Source organism: Pseudopipra pipra, chromosome 3, assembly GCF_036250125.1.
Source record: "Pseudopipra pipra isolate bDixPip1 chromosome 3, bDixPip1.hap1, whole genome shotgun sequence".
Taxonomy (NCBI): Eukaryota; Metazoa; Chordata; class Aves; order Passeriformes; family Pipridae; genus Pseudopipra; species Pseudopipra pipra.
Genome location: NC_087551.1, coordinates 16,684,616 through 16,702,285, shown reverse-complemented (window position 1 = coordinate 16,702,285; position 17,670 = coordinate 16,684,616). Strand labels below are relative to the sequence as shown.

At 43.7% G+C, this 17,670-nt stretch overlaps 1 protein-coding gene across 1 annotated transcript in view; it reads left to right on the top strand.

Annotated features, from left to right (window-relative positions):
* Nucleotides 1-8,127, top strand: part of CAPN14 (calpain 14) — a 32,763-nt gene extending 24,636 nt beyond the window's left edge. Inside the window, exons 16-22 of the mRNA XM_064648033.1 lie at nucleotides 461-518; nucleotides 2,271-2,335; nucleotides 2,794-2,862; nucleotides 2,981-3,059; nucleotides 4,243-4,359; nucleotides 5,077-5,132; nucleotides 5,415-8,127. Coding sequence (XP_064504103.1) covers nucleotides 461-518; nucleotides 2,271-2,335; nucleotides 2,794-2,862; nucleotides 2,981-3,059; nucleotides 4,243-4,359; nucleotides 5,077-5,132; nucleotides 5,415-5,441 — 471 coding nt within the window. The 3' untranslated portion in view covers nucleotides 5,442-8,127. The remainder of the gene's footprint in view (nucleotides 1-460; nucleotides 519-2,270; nucleotides 2,336-2,793; nucleotides 2,863-2,980; nucleotides 3,060-4,242; nucleotides 4,360-5,076; nucleotides 5,133-5,414) is intronic.
* Nucleotides 8,128-17,670: the final 9,543 nt, after the last annotated feature.

The following is a 17,670-nucleotide window of genomic DNA, read 5'->3' as shown; positions in this document are numbered from 1 at the left end:
TAAAAAACCTGTAAACTTTAATATGACAAGGATGAAGGGGAACCTTTGCTTTGAAAAGTTTGGGGAGAAGTATTCCAAAGTTTCCATCTTTTTTGTCTGTAAGTGATAAAAGGGAAATATTTGAAGCAAGTCTCTTGACAGTGTGATTGATGGGACAGATGGCACCAAGGCCAAAAGGTTAACGGTCTGGATCCTCACTCGGTGTAAATCTGCACTGCTGCATTGATCGGTGTGGAGCCCTGAGAACTTAGCCCAGAGCAGACTGCAGCTCTTGCAGGCTGAGAATCTTGTCATATTCAAAGGGAGCCTTTTCTATTGATTTTCCCAGCGGCTGGAGTGGGGCCAGAAAAGCAGAGAATGAAGATGGGACATGCTGGGAAAACAAAAGTAGGAGAAAAGTGATTTAGTACTTAAAAAAAAAAATAAAAAACAAGAACTAAAATTCTCTTCCATATCACAGAATGCTGAAATAAATGCTGTTCAGCTCCAGAAGATCTTGAATAATATATCTTGGAGAAGTAAGTACTGAAAAACAATGTTTCTGTAAAATAAACCCTCTCAGAGAAAAGCCTCAGCTCCTATATCTATTACTTGCATTCTGGGAAGAGAAACTGGCTTGAATCTGATTGAACTGACTCTTCTGATGCCATGTTAGATTTTTAGAGCAAAAGGATTTACTGGGGTATGAATCAACATGGCAGAAATTTTAGAAGTGAGGCTAATCTAGTTTGAATTTCAACAACTGGAAGAATGGGGGAGAACAAGTGTGGATGCAGACTCTTAGTTTGACCTCCAAACCCAGCTTGACCTCAGCCTTGATTCTGAAACTGAAATCTTGTTCCACCCTGTGCCACTGCCAGTCTTGGCAGCACCACTGCTCAGAGGTGTGGAAAGCCTGGTCTGTAGGCATTTATGTGGTGGAAGAGGGTCTTGTCTTTGCCGTCGTGTGCCTGGTTCATGCCTGCTATTCCTGTTTACTCTTCCCTGCTATGCATGCACAAGGCTGTTCATTGCTCTGTGTGTGTGTTTGGGAGACAGGATGAGGTGCAGGTAGCCTGTGTAACCTATGCTTGTGAGACCCAGGTGAGCCCCGAGCTTGTCTCTCTTATGAGGACTGTGACATCTGCTCTGCCAGGGGCAGCCCAGGGCACTCCACAACCTTGTAATTTGGTTCCTATTTATAAATAACACCACCTAGACAACAGCAAGGTATTGCAATGGCTGTTTTCTCTGAACAATGACAATGAAATTACAGACATAATGTTGAATCCAGATTTCCTTTGCAGTTTCTTCACTGGGAACAACCAATGTTCAACATAGAAAATACTCCATCCAGCCATTACAGGCAACAAAGAATACAATCAAAAGACTGATGTGATGTCTTTTTCATTTAAGCTGAATTTGACAGTGCTCTCTTTTCTACAAAGGTAGACAAGGATAGCTCTTCAGACTTTTTGCAGTGACCCACCAGGCACTGTCTTATCTGTGAGAGGACTATGTGGAATAGGGAATCTTTATTTTTCATGAGTGATCGATTTTAAGACAGTGATTTTAAAAACTTTACAGTACTTGCTTCATATTTATGAAACAGGGCTATTACAGGATTAAAATTATTAAAGCATCTTGACTTTCTGCAGAGAAGAGATTGGTGAGTTATGATTCTGTCCCTTAGTGTGAGGCTATAGATCATCTATAATCATGATTTGCAGTGAGATTAGAGCCTATTTTTGTTACTCTTCATGTAACTTATATATGAAGCAGGAATGCTAAGCTTTGATGCAGCATCATCACGTTTCCAGCAATGCCTGTACTTTTAATTATATTAACAGAGCTGGCACTGTGTCTGTGAAAGAGAGGGAGATAAAGATGCTTAGTACAAGAGTTTCAATTAATCTGCAATGCTGTTCCCCAAAGCTCTTCAGGTCAAGTGACTTTGCTCAAGGTCATGCAGTAAATTCTGTTTGGGATTAGAGCTTTGGATGTCCTTTTCCTTCCATTTTCTCTAATAGCTGGAGATAGTGCACCATATTTCATTCTGTATTACATGCCTGCAGGGAGCTCATATTGGATTTTCTGAGACTAGTAGAATCCATCCTGTTGCCTCATATTTTTATCATCATAAATGATACTTCTTCTCAAATGGGTGTAAAGTTTCACAAAGGCTTGGGAATCTGAGCCCTCTCAAGTGAGGGGAAATTTTGTGAGAGTCCATTTTTCTGAGAGATATTCAATGACTCCTCAAAACAATTATTTTTTTTCCCTCTCCCCAGACTTCCAGAGTTTTCGCCTGAATTTCAGTCTGGATTCCTGCCAGGGTATCTTGGCACTCCTGGATGTATCCTTGTCATGAGTGATACTTCTGACTCATATAATACTCCATTGGAGCATTATTTCATAGGGCAGACTGGGTGTTACTGTGATTTCTTTACCACCAGCACATGGCCCTGCTTATTGAACATCTCACCCTCCATAATAACTGTTCAGCTGTGACAGAATGGAGTTGGTTTGGGAAAGGGTTGATTCCTGCTGCTTCTGAAATCAGCAGCCAGGATTCTGTTGACTTTGGTGGGAGGAGGATCAAGCCTATAGATAAGCATGTGGGCTAAGAAATCATTATCCTCATGTTATAGTTGTGGAAATGTTAGAGTGGCTGTAAGTTTTTGATATGTTTGGGGGTTTTTGTTTTGTTTTTTTTTGTTTGTTTTTTTTGTGGTTTTGTTTGTTTGTTTTAATATGTAATAAGTGCTACCTAAAGTTTAATTGAGATGTTTTGACTTTAATTCTCCCACTAAGCTGAATGCCACTGGCACACTGAGTATCCAGGAATTCAGAGTCCTGTGGAAAAGGCTGCTTTTCTATTTGGTATAACAATAATGTCTGTGCCCCTTTGCAATATCTCCCTGCTCACAATCCCTTTGGTGTCATCTGTTGTTTTTTTGGGTGGCTTATTATGTTTAAAAATACTCCCTTCACCCCCCAGGAAGTTTTCCAGAAAGGAGACACAAGCAGATCAGGAAAGCTTGACCTTGTGGAACTGCACGCAGCTGTACAGGAGACAGGTGAGCCCATGGCGCATTTTGACAAGTCTTATCCTCTTCCTCACAAAAGTGGAAAAAGCCTAGGGCTGGGGAACATCTTGATAGTTGTAGGTAGGGCCTGGGAGAAGTGGAAAACACAGGCTGTATGATCGTGGCATCTCTTCCTTCTTCTTTAGCTGGATAAACACATCTGAAAATTATTTTGCCATGGAATGGGCTACTCAGTCTTTGCCCAAGTGTGGTCTCGTACTGATAGTTGTCTGAAACAGAAGTGTCTGCTTATTTTAGACCCATTTTTTAAATCCCTTCCTCTTTGTTGCTAATTGAATTTTAAAAGGCTATGTGGGGTTGTGTGAATGCATGCAAGAGGCCAGATCTAAGTCATATTAATTTGCTACCTCTGCTGAAGACAACAGCTCAGGTACCAAACCTGGAAGTGTGGGACTTGCACAGAGGCAATACTGGTGCCAGACTTCACTAATGCAATGTCTGAAGCTTGACCTAGAAATGGAAGATGATACATATGAGTCCAAGTACTGGACCAAGCTCTGTTACTATTACTGGGCATTGTGTGGGGGCTGTTGTCAGTCTTGTAGCTTCCTTTGCGCGTTTACATCTTAAATATCATTCCTCTTTTTGCTGCATGTTCACCCAGTTCATCTGAGTCAGTGAAAGCACAGTGAGAAACCCAGGCAGACCTCTGCTAAAGCAAACTAAAATCCCAGGCCATGAATAGAAAATGCTTTTATTCCTTGCAAATGCTGCTGCTGCTTGACATTGGGACTGAAGCTCTATGAGCTTCCTCTGGATTTTCTTTTTCATCTCTTTTCCTACCCTCTTGGGGAGTATTGCTCTTAAACCCAGCTACAGCTATTACCCTCATATCCCATGAGCAAATGAGGCCCATGTGTATTTTATTCCAACTCTGGCAGGACTGTGATTACAGGGGATCAAATCTGAACCCTTTTTAATTTGGGGGAGGTATCTTTATATAGTGGTCTTGTTTGGGCTGGCTAATGTTTGATATATTTTAGAGGAGGCTTGAAAAACCAAGCTGTTGGAGAAGGGCTGAAGGACACTCAGTTGCGCATGGTCACAGCTCTGTGTGCACACATAGCTGTGCATATTTAGCTGTGTACAGCTGGGAGTTGCCATCTCATTCTGTTTTCCCTGTTTGTTTTTTTTTCTTTTCCATTTTATGAAGGCATTTCACTCAGCAATGAAGTCTGTAATTTGATGGCAATCAGATATGGTGACCCTGACTTACAGATCAGCTTTGAGAGCTTTGTTTGCTTCATGCTTCGAGTGGAGATCATGGGAGGTAAGGCTGGTGTTATGTGTCTGGCCAGGCAAGCTGGGCTGCCAGCTAAGCCCTGACCCCTCTGACGCTGCTCCAGCTGGCAGTGGCAAGGTCAAAATTAGTAGGACTGGATTTCTGAATAAACCAAGAACAGTCAATTTAAAGCAAGGGACGGATATAGGCAAAATCAAGTTTTCTCTCTTCACCTTTCCACCAGTCACTTTTTACAGACATCCAGGCTGTACATATCAGAGTGATTAAGCTCCCTGCAGGTTTGCACCAACCTTCTGTAGGAGGAGGTAGGCAAACTACAGATGAAGACTACTCATTTTCCATGAAGAAGACAGCCTTGAAATATACCCTTTTCAGGAAGAAGAGAGCCTTAAAATATATCTTTGATGGACTGCAGTTGTGATGATGAGACAGCTCACAGATGCTTAGTTTGTGAGCTCATGCTGTAGACATTTTGCACATCCCAAAATTGTAGTGGGCGATGTTGGGACCCCCTGTATTTTGAGGTTTCACAGATGGGTGGGCAGACAGTAATGTGCCTGACTTTATTCAGCTGGTCCCAGTGTTCCAGCCTTCAGGGATATTCCAGTGACAGAACAGAGAAGTTCACGTGCACTTGTGAATAGCCTACATGCTCTGCCTTTGAAGTTTTTCTTGAGACAGTGTCTTGGCTGGTGGTGATCTCCTGGCTATAAAGTTAATGCTCCTCATTTGCTTCTTTTGCAGAGGCATTTCGCAACCTAACACAAGATGGCAAAGGGATATATCTCCGGGAATCTGAGGTAAAGCCCATTCCCTGACTGCCAAATGCAAGCTCCTTTGTTGCACAGGGCACTGCATGTTTTGTTGTGTAGCATTAGAAAAGGTATCTTTAACTGACCACTTACAGTGTAGGTTAGAAACAACAAGGAGCTTCAGGCTTCTACGTCTTCTGCATTGTTATAGCTTCTGCTCCTTCTGGAAGCAAAAAATCTCCAGTGCCCCACAGTCCAGTCCAGGTGTGAATATGGCAGAGCTCTCAGAGGGATGGGTTATTTCAACTCACTTTCCACATTATTTTACAGTGGATGATGATGACACTTTATTCCTGAAGCAGTGCTGTAGAGGACAGGACAACCAGACCTGCACCACGATGAGGAAGTCTGCCTTGTTTCAACTTTCTGTGCACAATGGACTCTTTGGGTTCAGCCCTTTGATTTACCTCATATGAAAAGCCTTCTCCTGAAGCAGACTTGACCTAATAACCACAGACTTGGTGAACTGAAGTTTTACTACTAAATGGATTTATTTTAAGTCCTATTTCACTTCAGACAACCCTTCCGAGAAGAGACTGCTGGATGCCAACCACTACAAGTGCACAGTGTCACACCATGGAGCACGGTGGCTGAGTTTTTGGGGTCACCTACTTCATGCTGATGTTTTGCTGCTGTTGTTATAGGTATACATTGTGGCAGTGCCCAGAGGATGTGCTTAGGAATGGGGCTCTTGAGCCTGGGAGAGAAATAGCCCCCAACCCTGAGTAGTTTGTCACCTAATAGAGGGAATCCCAGTTCTGTAGCTGCTGCTCAAGGTAGAGGACAGGAGTCTGTGTGCTTGTGGGAAAGAAGGGATGGGGACTCACTGAATGAGCAGTCTTCCCTAGCCCTGACTCGAAAAGGTGATTTGCAAATGTTCAAGCCATCTCTTTTGCTTTTATAAGTCAACATAGACATATTGAAGTGAACCTAAGTTGATTTGACCAAGAGATGAGCTGGGCCTCAAGCTGTTTGTTCTGTGATGATGGCATATTTATTTCAGAAAGGCAGTGGTTTTTCTCTGCGGATTGAAAAGTACGGTACAGTGAAAGGTAAACTGATCCCATATTGTTTTTAAGTCACTGGAGATTGGCAGGGAATGGATGTTCTCAGTAGCATGATACAGGAGCTGTCTGTTTGGATATTTGTCAGTTACTTTTTATAAAAGATGAGAGAGAGAGTGTGTATGTGTATGTACTTTTAAATGATGTAGGCAAATGTAGGTTGTAGCTAATTAGTGAAAACTTGATGCGTAGCTGTGAACAGCATTAGAGAACATGTTGTAAGTAGGACTGTTCACATCAAAATCCATGAGAGAGTTACTTGATGCATCTATCTGTAGGATCCTTTTTCACCTTCTTACCACTCATTTATTTGGACTGGAAATTTCCGAGCTGAGTGCCTGTTACAGGTTACTTTTTTGATTATTTTTTTTCTTAATTTTTTTTTTCCCATTCCTGCAGACAGCACATTTGTGGCTCTTTTCCAGTGCACAGCCTAGTCAGGGCACCAAATGAAACCGAGCTCCAATGGGAATGAACATATAATGAAAGACCATACTCTAATGCCTTTGTAGGAAGGAGTTATATTAAGCTTGTATAGGCAGCCTTCCCTCTGGCTTTTTGTGACTTTTCTGTGACTTAATCTCATAAACATCCTTTTAGAGTGCGTGTGAGATTCAAGAATGAGGTGGACTGTGGATAAGAAAGTAAACATGAGCAAAAGACCGAGTTCAGGTATGTGCTTACCACTGCATTGAAGCCTGTGCAATAGCATGAGCATATTTAGAGAGGAACCCCACCACATTTAAGTGTTCCCAGTCAGGAGGCATTAACAGTAAAAACAACAGTGTGCACTTTATTCCCCAGAACAGTCTGTTTCTAAACAGTATCATTTTTGTACTGTTTTTATGAGAAAACCGTTCATACCAGATAAATAGGTAGCTGTGTTGGTACTTGTTTATTACAGATGATGTATCTATTATCTATTGTGAGTGACCTGCTGTGGTGTCACTGGAGCCACAGGGTTCAGATCTGTGAAGCAGAGCAGGTTAGAGGGAGCAGGGGTATCCAGGGCCCCTCGAGCAGCAGTGTCTCAGGGCTGCCATCCTGCTGGGCTCCTGAGGAAGCAGCAGTGTCACAGGGCTGCTGTCCTGCTGGGCTGCTGAAGAAGCAGCAGTGTTGCAGGGCTGCTGTCCTGCTGAGCTCCCGAAGAGGCTCCGTCAGCAGCTCCCCTCACAAAGCACGTGCCCTTTCCCAAATGCCATGCCTCTGCTTCCTTTTGTGACTTGCAGCTGAACATGATGGTACAAACTAAATAACCCTGATTTAATTTGCACTCAGCTCAGCAGGGGATGTTATAAACACTGATTTACTGTGTGCAGGAGCAACACTGGAAGAGCCGAAAAGGTTGATTAGAAGAGCGTAGGTCCCGCTTTTCCAGCGCGCTCTGAAAAAGATGGTCCCTGGCACCCACGGGGATGGGCAGGGAGGTCTGTGTGAGTGCAGAGTGTTCTCAGCAGGGCTCTGTTGGACATGATGGGATGGGAATCTGTCGGTCCCGACTGGGTTTGTTGCACAATGTGTGTAATCAGCTGACCAAGAATCATTTAAGGCTGGACTTAAGCTCTGCCATGGGCTCTGCGCAAAACTGTGGTGCAGGACACCCAGTTTCAAACTGCAGTTCATTTTAATGTACACATCGTTTTTTCTATCAGATTTTGTACTTATTTACTTCACACCTCTTTAATGCAGAGCAATGTAATTGCAGGGAGATTATTTTGCTATTGATTACTTGATCCAGGAAAGAAACAGAATTCATCCATGCCATGAATCACTAAGCATTTGCAGCAATAAACTTTATTGAGCCACGTGACTTGCTGTTACAGAATTGTAAAGAATGCTTTACTGGAATGATTATACCAAACCGTGTACAATTCAAACTGAATTATCTGGCTCACAATAAAATGTTTTTGGCAAGGGCACCTACTCGGACACTGTGAGGCTTTTATATTGCTAACAGAATAATGTTTTCTGGGCAATTCTGAAGATATATTACTCCTCATTTACAATGTGCATTGTGGAAAAATGGTCTAAAATGCTGCTGAAGGATGCATTCGTTTGTAACCACAGCATTTGTGGAGATGCTGAGCTTTGCAGAGGGTGGTATTGCTCTAGCAGAAATGAAAGAAAAGTAAGGCTGTGGCTTGAGACTAGCATTGTTAATAAAAGTCCTTTTTGGAGAAGGCAGGTGCAAGAATAGCAAATAATACCTGAATTGGTAAGAGGAACTGGATGATGAGGTATACTCTAACAATAAGGCTGAGATGAAATTGAAAGGAACTAATCTACACTTTGCAAACAAAATATTCAGCTAGAGCTTATTGCTGCAAGATACACACACACAACTGGAAGTATTTAATGTTTCCTGGATATAGTTGGCGCACATGTTCAGTGTGCAGTTGGGGTACAGCAGGCACCTGTCAGCCTCACTGTGTGCACTCTGCATGCTCAGGGCTTCTGAAGAGATGGCAACAGGACAGGCTCTACTCTCAAGCCTAACAGGATTCAAAAAGGAGCTATGACTTAATGGAGTAACAGGCACAGCTGGAGAGGTCATGGCTTCAGTGAAGAGCTGTGCAGGAGACTTGATATCTGGCTTCAGGCAAAAGGGGAAGAGTTGTTCTGGGGACAAGTTACCCCAAGATCATGGGGCTCTTTCCCTTTAGATAGCTAGAGATGACCACCTTTGGAGAGATACCAATGTGATCTAGGTTTAAGATTGAGTATATCTGTGTATTTCTTTTGGGGCAATCAATTAAAATTTGAAGGTCTACATGCTGTTGAAACACTGCAGTGTAATTCTGTGCCTGAGATCACATCTCTCCTTTTCACCAGTTTTGCAGTGGGGTCAACAAGATTCCTGCCTAACCTAAAAGCATATTGCAATCCTTTGCTGGGAGGTATTATATTCATGTAAGTGGCTACTGCACAAACCACCAACATGGTTGGCCAAGCTATGCCAGCAAATTTTGATCATACCATGAGATGCTCTGTGTAGAATCAATAATGTTGGTTTGTTTTTAATTATTAAGAACTACATGTAATCCTAACTCCACAATCCAGAAGTGGACATCTAAAGGGCAAGTTGTCATTGTACCCATGTCATAAAAATTAGGACTTTGAAGCTTTTGAAAGGAAAAGCCTGTTTCCAGGGGCATTTGGTGCCTGAAAACTAGTCACTGAGCAGAGTGGGTACAAAGTGTCCCAGTAGTGCAGGCCTTTGCATGGGGAAGTGATGGGAATTCAGAGACAACCTGAGAATATGGAGCCAAAGCCACTGCTAAATCCAGGTGTCCACCAGTCCTCGCTCACCCTCTCTCCAGTCCTGCAACCCCACCAGGAGATTGTAAGCTTGAAATCTTTTTTTGTTTCATTTGTGAGCTATTAAGGCCAGTGTTTCAAGCTTTCTGCCCAAACACTGAGGGCTGTGGAGATTTTTCTCCCATAACCAGTCCTGCTAGATTCTAGCTGATGGTAACCCTGTGCTCCAGTGTGGAAGAGGGGTGAAAATCTGTACTGTGATACACAGACTGATATTTTCATCCAGATTTAGAAAAGTGAAGGGCAGAAATCCCTTTTGATATTATTTATAGTGCCACAGTGCTGAGAGGAGGAAGATTGGGTCCCCAGGGTGATGGCTGCTATGTGACAAGAAGAGCAGCATTTGCTGTCTACTTAGAAAAAGAAGTACTTCTGCAGTTGCCCGGGGGAGTGATCTGTCTGTGTTCAGCCTGGAGCTCTGTTAAGACTTGACCTGGACCTCAATCTCCTGAAGTCCAGCCCACCAGCTCCTCTTCCCTTTGCATGCCAGAGCATTGTGGCTCTGGAATCCCCATACTGCTGTGAGCCAGATTTTTCCCATAAGCAACACTTCTTTCTCACTGGCATCCAGGCGCTCAAGTTAGGATGCCATGCCAAGGTTTAGGGCTTGGCAAGAAGCCAGTGATTGCTAGTTAGTTCTTCTGCACCCCTCTATCTTCACACACACCACCCCACATACCTGTGCAGTCGTTGTAGCCTTCCTTAAAAATTGTTGCAATGCTGTGCTGAAATAGAAGGTGAAAAAGATCTTTTTATTTTTTTCTCTCCCCTGCTCAGGGAACAGCTCCTTGCAGAATGAAATGCTAACGAATGCCTTTGCCTTTCCTTCCTGCTATGTCTTACACTGAATTAGACCTGAAAAGCAGTATCACCAAGCTTGAAGTTCAATTTATCAGTGCAGTCAGGATTGATTTGTTACACTACCTATTCTGGGGAAATGAATGTCTCCATCGTGCTCTCTTCCAGTGCAGGCAGACCTTTGTTTTGCTCAGATCAGCCATGTAATGTAGGAAGCTGACGTTCCACAGATAAAGGAAAAAACCTACAAAATCCTGACTAATTCTACCCAGCCTGGCAGTGCCAGAGACTGATGCCACTTGCAAAGGACACGCTTGGCGTTGTGGTGGCTGCAGATACCAGGCAGAAGTGCTCTCTGCGTGGGCTTATCTGCTACTTTTTTGTTGTTGAATAAGTGGTAAAAAGTGCCATACAAAATTAGTGTTGGGTGAATTACATGTCTGCTTTATCACTATTAATGTTATAGCCAGACCATCATGTTGATCCTTGGAACTCAAATACACAGTAAGAGTCAGGTTGAAAACAAACTTGGGTTTTGTACAGAATTTCAGCTGTTTTGTGAGCCAAGAAAAATGGACTTTGCTACTGCTGCTGAGGAGGAAACTTTTCACTCATAATCTAGCACAGGGGATCTCTGGTAAGAAAGCAGGCAATTATAAATCCAGTTTTCTCTTGAAGCCCATTTTGATGGAATATTTACAGTGAACCACATACAAATGTGGGAATTGAATTTTCAGATTCAAGAGACCCAAAATGTGGATTGCTATGAAGTGTTATAATTTTAAAAGACCTTTTCTTTTTTTTCCTAACTTGTCATGTACACACATCTAATGTGGAGGGAAGGGTTAAGAGTGAGCACCTTGCAGAAACATGCGGAGATCCTCACACTCCAGCAAATGTGGCTGCAAGAAGGATGTCTTCAGCTGGTGCTCGTTAGGCGAGGTGAAATGAAAGAGGTAGTTGCTGTAAAGTAGCTTTTTTTCCTCAGGTAAAAGCAGGATTTCCTTCTCATAAATACGCTGAAGCTAGACATAAATGACTTACTGCTTGAAAGCAGCTCTGCACTGCTGAAGAGCAGGAGCTCATGAGTGAGAAATTTGGTCTCAAGCAACCCTGACTGGGTGCTTTCAGTCTGCTGGCAGCAGCAATGCTGCTTTTTTCTTGGGCTGGGGCTGCTGGAGGGTCCTGCCTCTGCAGCTATACTCTGAGCTTCCAGAATGCCAGAACTGGGATTATGTCTGTGACAGCCTCATTACCATAGCCTCTCCCTTTCCACTGCCCTCGTCAAAACCAAAGTGTTAGCTAAGAATACTGCTCCAGAAACTGGGGCCATGCCTGCTCTATAAGTCTCTAGATACAGCCCCCCATTGGCCTGTTTACCCTAAAAATGGAGCAGATGATGCAGAGCTTTGGAGCACATAATGAGCACGCCCCTTCCAGAGAAAAGATCGTGGAAAATGGTCATGAGCCAATTTTGGATACAGTGAATATCTTGAAGGGCTGCACACCTTTGGGTATGAGATTTCATGTTGCCTCCTCCATGCAACTTGGGTGCTTATTGCCATTTATTGTGTTTCCCTTTAAAAGGAAAAAGAAAACAATCTCAACATCACACACTCCTCCTACCTGCACCTTAATCTCAGAAGAGTCATAACCCTCATCTTAAGAACTGTCTCCTACTCTCAGGGCATATATACATGTTACCAAAAAATTAAACTGAAGGGCTGAGGCATTCTCCCTGATCCCACAACTGACATTAGTTCCAGCTGTTCATTAGCTCCAGCTTGGCAAACTAATGTCTGAAGTAATACAGGAACTGACTCATGTGTCCCAGCACCAGGGTCTGACTGCATCCATGAGAGTGCTGGGACAGACCACTGGAGGTTCTATTTTAACTTGGAGCCATGCTTGTCACAGAGCCCTTTTCTGAGCCCAGGTGATGCCCATGCTGAGTGCATCCCTTGTGGACAACCATCAGCACTGCGCTCCCTGCCTTTCGGCGATGCTGGAGAAATGCCAGCCTGATGTTAAGATGCTGGTCCTCAGGGACTCTGACAAGCCATGACTCCTGGTCTCCCAACACTCACCCGGCCAATACGGACAATAAATAACCATGAGCATCTCCAAAGGAGTTTGATCTGAAGGGCTCATTATTTTTGAACAGCTGAGTTGAGCATTACTGAGAACTCAATTTCCATTTCAGCTTGCTTTTCTGCTTGTGCAGGGCAGAGTATGGGAGCAAGGCTTGGGCACTTCACAGCCTCTACCGTCTGGATCAATATTTTCCAATGTGCACAAGTTTCCAAGAGTTTAAAGCGCTGAGTTTTGCAGAACTTTAATTGTATCAAATGCAAAAAAGAAAGGGATACTCTATCAAACTAACACATAACTAAGCACATAAAGAATTTAGGGGATAAATTAACAGAAAATAATTCACATGCTGCAAGAATAAACTGCTGAGTCTAGTAGAAGGAACTGCAATTTATTCTTAATTTTTGTTTTTTATTTTTATGGTTTACAAGTACTTGGAAATACAAAATGGCAAGAGAAATTTGGTAGAAAGGGCCATGTGGGGGTGTCATTCCTCAGCTCTACTCTTTAAATTATGAAAATGTTGCAATAGATTTGAAGACCATCAAAAAACTTCTATCAATTCTGACTAGCTAAAGCAGCTGAAGTAAGCTGAGAAGTCCACATTGCCTTGCTGAATTAAGGCGCCAGAACCTGAGCTAGACACAGCTGTCACTGGAGAACTTACTATGACAGGAAATAAGCCCTTCCTGCTGTGAGGCAGACATTTTTCCTCTCTCAAATTTTTTTAAAGGAACCAGAGGCAACAGATCCTCAGGCAGCCCATGCTACTGCTTAGGCATGAAAGATAGGATCCGCTGAGAGTGTTTCTCCTCAGTTACTTGCCATACAGAACCATAGAATACTTTGGGTTGGAAGAGACTTTTAAAGGTCATCCAGTCCAACTCACCTGCAACAAGCAGGCATATCTTCAACTAGACCAGGTTACTCAGAGCCTCGTCCAACCTGGCTTTGAATGTTTCCAGGGACAGGTCATCTGGGCAACCGGTTCCAGGTTCCAAATCTACCCTCTTTCAGTTTAAAGCCATTCCTTGTCCTATCACTACCTGCCCATAAAAAAAGTTCCCCTCCAGCTTTCTTGTAGCCCCCTTTAGGTATTGGAGGGTGCTATAAGGTCTCCACAAAGCCCTCTCTTCTCCAGGCCGAACAACTTCAACTCTCTGTCTTCAAAGGAGAGGTGCTCCAGCCCTCTGAGCATCTTCATGGCCTTCTCCAGACTCACTCCAACAGGTTCACAATCTTCTTATGTTGGGGGTCCCAGAGCTGGGCGCATACTCCAGGTGGGGTCTCACGAGAGCAGAGTCTCATGAGTAGAGGGAGAGAATCACCTCGGGAGAGAATCACCTCGCTCGACCTGCTGGCTGTGCTTCTTTTGACGCAGGATGCTGCAGGTGATAGAAAAAGAGCTGTCTCTAGTTAACAGGTTCCTGAGGGCAAAGCCCCATGAGAAGGTGTCCTGATGGTCAGTAAAGCTGCTTTCCTAAGAGGCTGTGCCCTTCCTAAGATGGGTCCAGGAGCTGAGCTGGCTGTTTTGCAGGGGTGAATGGCAGGGTGAAGGTCTTGCAACATCAGCTGAGGCTGCCTTTCTGCTCTTTTTGTTAAGTCAGTGTTTTTCCTTTAGTGAACACCCCGGACTTGGGATTGCTGTGGTGAGGGATGAGGCTGTCCTGATATTAATAGGAGGTGGTTGCAATGGTTTCAACCCCTTCTGCATTGCTTGGGTAATGGGGTGAAATTACTCCCAAGGGTGAGCAAGCCATGGGGTGACACAGAGCGTGGGAGGTGGGCACACAGTGTCTCCATCAGTAGGCCAGCTCTTGGGGGGCTGCCAAGGATATGCTAGCCTGCCCTGACATACTACTGCCCCCAAAACTGAGGCTACTCCTGGCTGCCTCTGGACTGCACAGGGACAGCCAGCCTGGGACCTGAGCCCCTCCTTGCACTCAGCAATGAAGGAGAGAAATTAAAGGAGCCATTCTCCCAAGTCAGGCTTTTTGTACAGCTCTTCAAACTTAGAAACCACTCCTTTCTTCTCCTGCCACTAGGCTCAGCTTGCTAAAACAAAGATTAAAAGCCTGGATTCCTATAAAGATATTTCAGTGGCAACCCAAACAGGCTCCCTAGAGAAGATTAACTATCCCCTGGGCTGAGGGGAGTTTGAGCTTTAGCAAAATTGACTGATGAGAAAAACATAGCTAGTACTGTAAAGATGAATTTGATAAAGGTGGGCAGGGCACAGTGAAGGCATGAGATGCTGGTTAAGTGTTCGCTTTCATGTATAGCTGAGTTCTAGGTCTTTAGACAAGACTTAATCTTTTCTATAAACAAATAACACATTCATTTACATGAATAATCCACATTTCTTATGCAAATCATTTCCCTGCTGCTATTTCTACTGAGAATAATATTCAGTATAATTACCACATTTATTTAGTGAATCTATTTACACAGGGTAGCTCTCTGTCCATGAATGCTCTTCACCAGAGAGGCTCAGAGAGCAACAGGGGAGCCCAAGCTGCCAGTCATGTGTGCCCTCTGCTTTCTATTTTTGTTCCGATAAAGCATTTTGGGACCGTTTGAGATGTCTTGGAAAGAGCAGAAGGATGTCAGCATCCTGCTTCCATCCCAGGGAGAGCACCTGCTGCTAATGGAAGGCAACTCTCCCCTGCTCACTACCCTGCTGTTTGAGCTCCAGCTAACAATAATGAGGCAAGGCACTTTGAATAATAACTTTCCTTTGGGTATAAGGCTATCTTAATTTTTTGTGTGTTTAAGTTGGTAATTGCCATAGAGTTTGAAAATCTTCCAGGTTTTACCACTCTTAATTATGTTCTCATGCATATGCATCCTCTGCTTGTGCGCTCATTACTGTGAGGAGATCAGAACCTGAAACGCTGGAGCAGTTCCCTCCAATTATCTTCCATATGCAGAATTTCCTGTGAAGTACCTCTCTTGCATGGGATAGCCCAAGCTGTTTGAAGAACATCTAGTTGTCCAGAGCACATTTTGGTCTGGGCAGTTAAATTAAGATGTGTTTCATTCCTCACCTGGGCTGCTCCTACCTGGGATGTCTCCTTGCTTGTAGCACCAGCTATTGAAATACTTGTTCAGGGGAAGTTATTACGGTGTCCTAATGGAAAATATTTCAAGTTTCTAGGACCCTGATTGCCTCTTTACCTGCTCTGTTTGCATCTATTGATTGTTCTAGTTCAACAAGACCCTCTGGGACTAACAAAATCCAACAGGTTTGAATGCATTCATGAGGTGTTATGCAGGGAAGGAAAAATAATGCTGCTGGGCTTCTAACTTGTTCTTGCTCAACAACAGCAAAACAAATGTGTGCAATTAAACATTATTTTGTTTTCTAAACGGCAGCCTTGAAATTTTGTCCTGCAAGTGGGGAAATCAAGCTGCTGCTTTGCTTTCTAACCAACAGCAATGATTTGGTGATGGGAGAGGAGATGTTAATCCACCTGAACACGTTCAGGGTAAAATACCGGTCCCTTGGAGATAGGCAAGATTTGTAGCACCATGTGTGTTCTCATGCAGGAGATCACAGTGGATCCTATGAAAAGATCAACATGGAGCATGCCCAGACCCTGACGTTAAGCACTTTTTGCACAGTGTAACTGCTTGTTTTTAACTATTTTTCAAGGAGTTGTGGGGTTAGTTGTTAGCCCCTTGGAGCTTTTGCACTGAGAGCAGCAGGAGGTTGCCAGATCAAATAAAAATCATTCTGACTTTATACTTAAAGCATTGGATTGTATATTAAGCAATGTATATTCCTAGACACTTCACCTGAATAATGGGATTAAAAACTTAAGAAGTCAGGTGGAATGTGGCTCGCTGTCTTCAGTTTCTGTATCCCTCAGGAGAGAGGAGGGATAAACAGTCAAGAATTTTTTCTATGAAAAATTTTATAGGAGGAAGATGATGCTAAAACTTTCCATCCAGCTGTGAAAACCCTCCTTCCCAAAAAGCGCCTGGTGCAATATTACATACTGCCAGCTGTGTTAATAAATGCCTCAATCCCAGTTGGCATTGGGCCACACTTACATATCACAGAAACAGAGATTTAATTCTGAAATCTGCTTAACACCAGCACAAAAAAGAACAGAGGCATTAAAGATGCTTTAAAGACAAAGCTTTATTTTACCAAATATGCTCTCTCACCCATCACCTGACTTGTTCTTTATTTGTTTGAGTGTCACCTGTCCAAACCACAATTATGGGCTTCAATGTGTCTAAGGAACATAGTTCTGCAGCTGGCTAACGGGACTGATTTAGCATATTTAAAATAACAAAAAGGTTTGGTCTGAATTCTGGCAGGATCCTCCGCTTTCAGAGATGGATGGGGGGAGGTGTGCACACGTGTGCATGCACAAAGGAGCACATCTCCTTGGGAGGCACCTGAGCAGCTTTTCTTCCCATGTAGAGTCACAGCAGCACTGGGGTCCCCACGGAACCTTTGTCCTGCCAGAGCTGTGCTGACAAGTGCAGGGTGTCCAGGGCCTTACAGGCTCAGGTGATGCTGGTAAAGATTCACTTGCCCTGTGCTATGTTTGCTTATTGATTGTGTGCTGCAACTTGGCCCATAAAGCCCTCTGCTGCCTTTGGTCTCAAAAGCCCCTTTGTGGCCATTTGCAGTGGCTGCCACGGGTAGCTGATGCAGTGACCTGGAGCTAGACAGCTTCTCCCAGCCAAAACACTGAAAAAACCAGGCTGTGGGATCAACAGCCATCACTTATTCACAGGCTTTTCCCAGAAAAAGAGAGCATCAGAGAGAGACAGAGAAAGAGACTAACAACCACCAGAGATATCTGGAGACAGACGGGATCCAGAAAACTCAACTCTATTACAGCAATAAGCTACACAGAATCAGGGCTCGTCAAAAGCAACCAATGAACAGTACTGAAGGTGGTCACAGTGAAGAGCACTGTCCAAGGGATCTGTTCTTGTGCTCCCTAATATGTTCTCCAGCCACATGCTGAAGCCAGTGTGTCTCCCTTCAAATCTCCTGTTGCTTTGGCCCTTGTTACCACACCTGCTTGTATTAGCATCACTGGGCACCTGGAAATGCTGTGAGCTAGTGAATAGACTGCATTTAATGCCAAAAAACCAGTGTTCCAGCAAATGGAGGAGACAAGGACTGGGAAGCATGTGAATTAAACACAAGTGCAAGTGGGTGCCCACTTGACTGCAGTTGCTAAAGATGCAAGATACAATACCTTGTGGTAGGTAAGAATTCTCCCCAA